At 38.9% G+C, this 10000-nt stretch overlaps 1 protein-coding gene across 1 annotated transcript in view; it reads right to left on the bottom strand.

Moving 5' to 3' along the window:
- The window catches only part of LOC139763317 (glutamate receptor ionotropic, kainate 4-like), a 39823-nt gene that overhangs the window by 635 nt on the left and 29188 nt on the right, over nucleotides 1-10000 (bottom strand). The window contains exons 2-4 of the mRNA XM_071689339.1: nucleotides 3102-3224; nucleotides 2284-2455; nucleotides 736-977 (exon numbers count right to left, since the gene is read on the bottom strand). Of these exons, the coding sequence (XP_071545440.1) occupies nucleotides 736-977; nucleotides 2284-2455; nucleotides 3102-3207 (520 nt within the window). The 5' untranslated portion in view covers nucleotides 3208-3224. The remainder of the gene's footprint in view (nucleotides 1-735; nucleotides 978-2283; nucleotides 2456-3101; nucleotides 3225-10000) is intronic.

The raw sequence follows: 10000 nt of genomic DNA on the forward strand, positions 1-10000 counted from the left end.
GGAGGTGGAAAGATGGAGTGAAAAAGATTTTTTGTGATCGGGGCCTGAACTTGCAGGAGGGTGAAAGGAGGGCAAGGAATAGAGTGAATTGGATCGATGTGGTATACCGGGGTTGACGTGCTGTCAGTGGATTGAATCAGGGCATGTGAAGAGTCTGGGGTAAACCATGGAAAGCTGTGTAGTTATGTATATTTGCGTGTGTGGACGTATGTATATACATGTGTATGTGGATGTGTTGGGCCATTTCTTTTGTCTGTTTCCCTGCGCTACCTCGCAAACGCGGGAGACAGCGTCAAAGCAAAAAAAAAAAATATATATACATATATATATATATGTATATATATATATATATATATATATATATATATATATATATATTTATATATATATATATATATATATATATATATATATATATATATATATATATATATATATATATATATATATATATATATATATATATATATATATATATATATATATATATATATATATATGTATATATATGTATATATATATATATATATATATATATATATATATATATATATATATAAATATATATATATATATATATATATATATATATATATATATATATATGTACGTATGACTCATGGTGAGGTGCCTGAGGATTGGCGGAATGCGTGCATAGTGCACGCATTCCGCCAGGAATGATATTAGACTACATATAGGGCATCATACATATATGAATATTGCTGAACATCGTACCTTCAAATGGCCTAATCAGTGACAAGTACTCGGGCAAAGGTCGTGGTTTGGACGACAGGATGACGACAGATTCGTCGATATAAACCCTCGAATAGTCCAACACAGCAGCTCTCTGAGGAGTTAATGTGGAGTCCATAGTGAAGTCAACCAGTTGGTTCTGGAGTTCTCCTACGATCCCCGTCCACGTTCCGTCCTCCTTTAGTATTCCCCACTGACCGTCCAGAGGCTCTCGGACCGTGTACCTGCTGAGGAAATTGCTGTCATATTTCTGAAAGCTTCTTGGAAAAAGAATTCTGTCAACGTAAGGAGAGGTTGACTAAAAGGTTATACGTGTCAGAAGTGGAGGGGAGCAAGGAGAGGGTAGAGAACGTGTTGAAAACTGAATGACATAATGAAAGACGCTCTGAATAACCCGAGTCGTAGTAAGTGTGAGGCACGCACACAAAGGAAATTGGAGCGACATGGTATACAAGGAGTGACGCGCAGTCATTGGACTAAACCAGAATATATGAAGCTGTCAGGAAAAAAACCCACATGAAGGTCTGTAATGTTTGGCTATGGATAGTGGGGTTCTGGCTTCGGTGTTTTGTCCATGATAGCTGAAGAGTGTACGTGAACAAGTGAGGCTGGTCTTCGTGTGTTCCTCGGTACGTGAGAAATAGGGAACAAGTAAGTGTTTATCGCAATTGTTTTCTTAATGATGCAGTGCTCATATTGCTCCGCTAGCTGCTGACTGTGATGTCAATAACCAAAAGTTGTGAATGTAGAGGATGAGTTGATCAGTCAGATATTACACAGCAAATACGAAAATAACCACAGATGACATTCCTGTTCTGTGATGAGAGTCAGTAACCTTCCTTACGTAAACACTTAACCAGATCCTTCATTCAGTTGTGCCTGTATCATAATATGGCTTCCTCAGGGCAGTCACAAGAACATGAACTGCACCTTGCGGTATACCTGGGAACTGCACCTTGCGGTATACCTGGGAACTGCACCTTGCGGTATACCTGGGAACTGCACCTTGCGGTATACCTGGGAACTGCACCTTGCGGTATACCTGGGAACTGCACCTTGCGGTATACCTGGGAACTGCACCTTGCGGTATACCTGGGAACTGCACCTTGCGGTATACCTGGGAACTGCACCTTGCGGTATGCCTGTTAACTACACCTTGCGGTACGCCTGTTCGGTTATGCTCAGCTGACGAATATGTAAGGTACTCCATACTGGTAGTTATTAGTTTCATCCTAATAGGTTGAGTCTACTGAAGCTTATACACACGTGTGTAATTTAGTACAAGAGAAAGCAATGTACAGGTCACGATAATCTGAAGGCTGCAGAAAACACTGTGGGAACAATGGCGTATTCGAAATGTGTGGAAAAAAGAAAATTATTCAAAATCTTAAACTCATGAGACATAAGGAGTGTCACTGATGTTTTGTGGAGGTCTTGTGGTGTACCAAGAACTGATTATTGTAGGTCTGAGGTATGAGGGAAGACTGGATCACTGTAGATAAGAAGGCAGTAAGACGAGGACCATCTTACGTGAAGTTGAGTCGTGGAGCGACGGTGTTGATCATGCGGGTGATGAGGGAGTCCCGGGGGTACACCACAGTGCCTGGCTCCTCACTGGCTCGCTCGTACGTGAAGTAAGGGAAGTACTTCCCATCTACTATCTTGAACTGGTGCCCCATGAAGGTCGTTCCCTCCCCTGATACTTAGGCAGGGAAAGTACATGATATGAATTACTATTAACGTTCCTGAACGAAAACGTATTAAGGTTATACATGTCTGTGACGACTGATTATTCCCGCATTTGACAAACTTATTCAGTTTGTGAACCATTAAACACATTAGATTTGGTATGATGGTTTTTGGCATTTTCTTGTGTTTTACGATCTTTAACTCAGTCAGAAGATTTCTGTTCACAATCTCAGACCAGGAAAGTATAGATCTTATTATGCACATTCAAGACATGGATAGTGGATTCTGGTTTCAAAAGTAACCTTTAAAGACATCGCATCACACGTACTAATCACAGTGGTTTCACATAAGACCAGAAATATGTTCGGGGAACTAACACAAAAATCTTTTATCATACTGGATGGATAGCAGTGTCACCTGGTCATTGTTCGTTTCATAGACATCAAAAATACATCTAAAAAGAACATCATAAAGATCTTAAGCTTATCATATGAAATGATTCTACAAAGTTAGTCAACAAAGAAAACTTTTTGTTTCAGAGCTTGATCACAAATATCCTCTATATCTGGGTGACGCGCGGGATGGTTCAGTGCACGTACGTGCCCATACCTGGCTCTGTGAGTACTGAGACCAGAAGGAAGAGAGACGCTCCAGCTTACCATTAAATAACTGCAAGCCACTGGGCACGTCAGAGTTCAGGCTCCACCGGGAGAGCAGCTGGATGTCCGCCTCTCCATCCTTGCAGTACAGACATCGTCGGTACATCCTCACCTCCTCACTCCCTGATGATATACGTCACATGTAAATAAACTCTTAAACTTTGACATTGGCAGAAACTGTATTTACGATACTACTGCAGGCTGCTACTACTGCAGGTTACTACTACTACTACTGCAGGTTACTGCTACTATTACTGCAGGCTACGACTACTACTACTACTGCAGGCTGCTACTACTACTGCTACTACTACTACTGCTACTACTACTACTGCTGCTGCAGGCTGCTACTACTGCAGGTTACTACTACTATTACTGCAGGCTACTACTACTACTATTATTACTGCAGGCTACTACTACTAAAACTGCAGGTTGCTACTACTATTACTACTACTACTACTTCTACTACTACTACTACTACTACTACTACTACTACTACTACTACTACTGCAGGCTGCTACTACTACTACTACTATTGCTACTACTGCAGGCTACTACTACTACTACTACTACTACTGCAGGCTAATACTACTACTACTACTACTACTACTGCTACTGCAGGCTAATACTACTACTACTACTACTACTACTACTACTACTACTACTACTACTACTACTACTGCAGGCTAATACTACTACTACTACTACTACTGCTACTGCAGGCTAATACTACTACTACTACTACTACTACTACTACTACTACTACTACTACTACTACTACTACTACTGCTACTACTACTACTACTAATACTACTGCTACTACTACTACTACTACTACTACTACTACTACTACAACTACTACTACTACTACTACGTCTACTGCTACTACTACTACTGCAGGCTACTACTACTGCTGCTACTACTGCAGGTTACTACTACTACTGCTACTGCAGGTTACTGCTACTACTACTACTACTACTACTACTACTACTACTACTACTACTACTACTACTACTACCATTACTGCAGGCTACTACTACTGCAGGCTAATACTACTACTACTACTACTACTACTACTACTACTACTACTACTACTACTACTACTACTACTACTACTACTACTACTACTACTACTACAAATACTACTTCTACTACTACTACTACTACTACTACTACTACTGCTACTACTACTACTACCATTACTGCAGGCTACTACTACTGCAGGTTACTGCTACTACTACTGTAGGTTACTGCTACTTCTACTGCAGGCTACTACTACTACCACTACTACTGCAGGCTACTACTACTACTACTGCAGGTTGCTACTACTGTGGTTTACTGCTACTACTACTACAGGTTACTACTACTACTACTGTAGGCTACTACTACTACCACTACTACTGCAGGCTACTATTACCACTATTAGTGCTACTGCTGCAAGCTACTACTACAACTACTACTTCTACTACTACTACTACTACTACTACTACTACTACTACTACTACTACTTCTACTACTACTACTACTACAACTACTGCTACTACTACTACTCTTAGTGCTACTGCTGCAAGCTACTACTACTATTAGTGCTACTGCTGCAAGCTACTACTACAACTACTACTACTACTACTGTTACTAGTGTAGGCTACTACTATTAGTGTTACTACTACGACTATTACTACTGCAGGCTACTACTATTAGTGTTATTACTACTACTACTACTACTAGTAGTAGTAATAGTAGTAGTACTGGAGGTTACCACTTCTATTACCATTGTAGACTACTACTACTGTAGGCTACCACTACAACTACTACTACTACTACTACTACTACTACTACTACTGGAAGCTGTCACTACAACTACTCACAGCTTGTAAAGGTGTACTAACTCGAAGGACGTTTGAATTCCTCTTTTATAAGTTTCCACAAGAGATGATCCAAGAACATTCTCGGTCTTCGAACATGACAGAACACTCGGGTAACAGAATACATTCCATGAATATAGCACTTGTGTCGGGTATCCATAAAGCTAATATCATTCTTGAAGAAAATAAAAGGCTTTTTTTTCCTTACTAGAAGTACTCTTGCAAAATATTATATGATGTTTCTTACGGACGACAGATGGCGACGCATTTTGAAGCAAATGATTATGAAATATGTTAAGCGTGCAAATAATTCAGAGCACAATGACAACAACGCTTTATAACTAGACTAAAATAGCATGTTCATCGAGATTTTAAAACTATTTGTAACAAGAATATAGATGAATGAATTATGATTGCAGGGTAGCTTTGAAGATAAAAAGACTGTTTTTAGATTGAAGTTTGGGATGATAAAGCCAAAGTCTTTTTCAGTGATAATCATAACTGATTTCATAACGCACTTATGGGAGAAAGATAGCATATGGTTCTGCATGACTGGTCATACAATATAGAAAACATACAATAATTTCAGAGCTTTAGTTCCAAGACTAATTCATCACGTAACAAGTTTTCTGCGTTAGTATCATTTCTACAATTGTATCTTTTTCCTGTAAGATATGACCTATGGTGAGATCTTAAAACAAACTACTTTTTGAAGAATAATGATCGAAAAAAAGCATGAATCTCTACGGTAATAAGTCTTTGTGTTTTGATAATGGACTGGAACATAATGAATGACTCTTCCACTTGAAACAATGTCATGTAATATATTCTATAATGCTCCCTACGACCGACAAATACTTTTAAACAAAATGTCTTAAAATGATATCTTTCAAACCATTTTCTTTTTCGCAGAAACTTAATGCAGCATAACAATAAACTTCTCAAACTGATATAAACATGTACAACATTCTATAATACTTTCAAGGGTAGATGCATATCATTAAGAACATCGTGAAATCAAATCCTTTAAAGTCTAGTTATAGGACAAAATGGTTCGAACACAACCTCTCAACCATAAAATCTTAGTGAACATTAAAACTATGACTTATGATGAGAAAATTTTTATGTGAATATAAGATTTAACTAAAATGAGAGAAAATCTAGGGTATTTTTCTATTTTTTTTTTTTTTTCAAAACTAGAATGTTCAATGATTAAGGGAACTCTTTGACAAAATAACTAAAAGTAGTCTACAAAGCTTTTTTGGGCTGATAGGTAGCGAGCAAAATTGAAGCTCATGAATATTTGCGGCAAGACAAAACATTATCTCGGAGAGCAAAAATGGGTATGTTTGAAGGAACAGTGCATCCAACAATGTTATATCGTTGCGAGGCATAAGGATCTGTGGAGGAGGGTAAATGTGTTGAAAATGAAATATATAAGAACAATATGTAGTGTGAAGTTGTTTAATCGAGTAAGTAATGAAAGGGTAAGAGAGATGTGTGGTAATAAAAAGAGTGTGGTTGAGAGAGCAGAAGAGGGTGTGTTCAAATAGTAGGGACATCTGGAAAGAATGAGTGAGGAAAGATTGACAAAGATGATATATGTGTCAGAGGTGGAGGGAAAAAGGAAAGTGGGAAACGAAATTGGAGGTGGAAGGATGGAGTGAAAAAGACTTTGATCGATCGGGGCCTGAACATATAGGAGGTCGAGAGGTGTGAAAGGAATAGAGTGAATTGAAACGATGTGGTATGCAGGGGTCGATGTGCTGTCGAAGGATTGAACCAGGGCATATAAAGCGTCTAGGGTAAACCATGTAAAGGTCTGTCGGCCCTGGTTTTGCAAAGAGAGCTGTGGTTTCGGTGAATTTCACACGACAGCTGGAGATTGAGTGTGAACGAATGTGACTTTTTCTTCTTTTTTTTTGTTTTCCTGGCGCTACCTAGCTGAAGCAAAGGTAGCGATGCTCTTTCCTGTAGGTCTTGGTGGCGCCAGAAAAGAATGAGGGCAAGCAAGTATAAATATGTGCAAGTGTATATATGTATACATTATGTATTTGTATGTATATGTACGTATATAGGTATTTATTCACATGCTTAAGTATATGCATATGTATATGCATATGCATGTATGAGCGCTTATATATATATATATATATATATATATATATATATATATATATATATATATATATATATATATATATATATATATATATATATATATATATATATATATATATATATATATATTATATATATATATATATATATATATATATATATATATATATAAATATATATATATATATATATATATATATATATATATATATATATATATATATATATATATATATATATATATATATATATATATATATATATATATATATATATATATATATATATATATGAGTGTGTTAGTGGTTTTGATGCACAAGACCGGGTTATAGTGATGGGTGACTTGAATGCAAAGGTGAGTAATGTGGCAGTTGAGGGAATAATTGGTATACATAGGGTGTTCAGTGTTGTAAATGGAAATGGTGAAGAGCTTGTAGATTTATGTGCTGAAAAAGGACTGGTGGTTGGGAATACCTGGTTTAAAAAGTGAGATATACATAAGCATACGTATGTAAGTAGGAGAGATGCCCAGAGAGCGTTATTGGATTACGTGTTAATTGACAGGCGCGCGAAAGAGAGACTTTTGGATGTTAATGTGCTGAGAGGTGCAACTGGAGGGATGTCTGATCATTATCTTGTGGAGGCTAAGGTGAAGATTTGTATGGGTTTTCAGAAAAGAAGAGTGAATGTTGGGGTGAAGAGGGTGGTGAGAGTAAGTGAGCTTGGGCAGGAGACTTGTGTGAGGAAGTATCAGGAGAGACTGAGTACAAAATGGAAAAAGGTGAGAACAATGTAAGTAAGGGGAGTGGGGGAGGAATGGGATGCATTTAGGGAATCAGTGATGGATTGCGCAAAAGATGCTTGTGGCATGAGAAGAGTGGGAGGTGGGTTGATTAGAAAGGGCAGAGAGTGGTGGGATGAAGAAGTAAGATTATTAGTGAAAGAGAAGAGAGAGGCATTTGGACGATATTTGCAGGGAAAAATTGCAATTGAGTGGGAGATGTATAAAAGAAAGAGACAAGGGAGGAAATGGGAACTTCAGTGAAGGGCGGAAATGGGGAGGTGATAACAAGTAGTGGTGATGTGAGAAGGAGATGGAGTGAGTATTTTGAAGGTTTGTTGAATGTGTTTGATGATAGAGTGGCAAGTATAGGGTGTTTTGGTCGAGGTGGTGTGCAGAGTGAGAGGGTTAGGGAAAATGATTTGGTAAACAGAGAAGAGGTAGTAAAAGCTTTGCGGAAGATGAAAGCCGGCAAGCCAGCAGGTTTGCATGGTATTGCAGTGGAATTTATTAAAAAAGGGGGTGACTGTATTATTGACTGGTTGGTAAGGTTATTTAATGTATGTATGACTCATGGTGAGCTGCCTGAGGATTGGCGGAATGCGTGCATAGTGCCATTGTACAAAGGCAAAGGGGATAAGAGTGAGTGCTCAAATTACAGAGGTATAAGTTTGTTGAGTATTCCTGGTAAATTATATGGGAGGGTATTGATAGAGAGGGTGAAGGCATGTACAGAGCATCAGACTGGGGAAGAGCAGTGTGGTTTCAGAAGTGGTAGAGGATGTGTGGATCAGGTGTTTGCTTTGAAGAATGTATGTGAGGAATACTTAGAAAAGCCAATGGATTTGTAAGTAGCATTTACGGATCTGGAGAAGGCATATGATAGAGTCGATAGAGATGCTCTGTGGAAGGTATTAAGAATATATGGTGTGGGAGGCAAGTTGTTAGAAGCAGTGAAAAGTTTTTATCGAGGATGTAAGGCATGTGTACGTATAGGAAGAGAGGAAAGTGATTGGTTCTCAGTGAATGTAGGTTTGCGGCAGGGGTGTGTGATGTCTCCATGGTTGTTTAATTTGTTTATGGATGGGGTAGTTAGGGAGGTAAATGCAAGAGTTTTGGAAAGAGGGTTAAGTATGAAGTCTGTTGGGGATGAGAGAAATTGTGAAGTGAGTCAGTTGTTGTTCGCTGATGATACAGCGCTGGTGGCTGATTCATGTGAGAAACTGCAGAAGCTGGTGACTGAGTTTGGTAAAGTGTGTGAAAGAAGAAAGTTAAGAGTAAATATGAATAAGAGCAAGGTTATTAGGTACAGTAGGGTTGAGGGTCAAGTCAACTGGGAGGTAAGTTTGAATGGAGAAAAACTGGAGGAAGTAAAGTGTTTTAGATATCTGGGAGTGGATCTGGCAGCGGATGGAACCATGGAAGCGGAAGTGGATCATAGGGTGGGGGAGGGGGCGAAAATCCTGGGAGCCTTGAAGAATGTTTGGAAATCGAGAACATTATCTCCGAAAGCAAAAATGGGTATGTTTGAAGGAATAGTGGTTCCAACAATGTTGTTTGGTTGCGAGGCGTGGGCTATGGATAGAGTTGTGCGCAGGATGATGGATGTGCTGGAAATGAGATGTTTGAGGACAATGTGTGGTGTGAGGTGGTTTGATCGAGTAAGTAACGTAAGGGTAAGAGAGATGTGTGGAAATAAAAAGAGCGTGGTTGAGAGAGCAAAAGAGGGTGTTTTGAAATGGTTTCGGCACATGGAGAGAATGAGTGAGGAAAGATTGACCAAGAGGATTTATGTGTCGGAGGTGGAGGGAACGAGAAGTGGGAGACCAAATTGGAGGTGGAAAAATGGATTGAAAAAGATTTTGTGTGATCGGGGCCTGAACATGCAGGAGGGTGAAAGGAAGGCAAGGAATAGAGTGAATTGGATCGATGTGGTATACCGGGGTTGACGTGCTATCAGTGGATTGAATCAGGGCATGTGAAGCGTCTGGGGTAAACCATGGAAAGCTGTGTAGGTATGTATATTTGCGTGTGTGGACGTATGTATATACATGTGTATGGGGGTGGGTTGGCCATTTCTTTCGTCTGTTTCCTTGCGCTACCTCTCAAACGCGGGAGACAGCGACAAAGCAAAA

Source organism: Panulirus ornatus, chromosome 46 (assembly GCF_036320965.1).
Source record: "Panulirus ornatus isolate Po-2019 chromosome 46, ASM3632096v1, whole genome shotgun sequence".
NCBI lineage: Eukaryota > Metazoa > Arthropoda > Malacostraca > Decapoda > Palinuridae > Panulirus > Panulirus ornatus.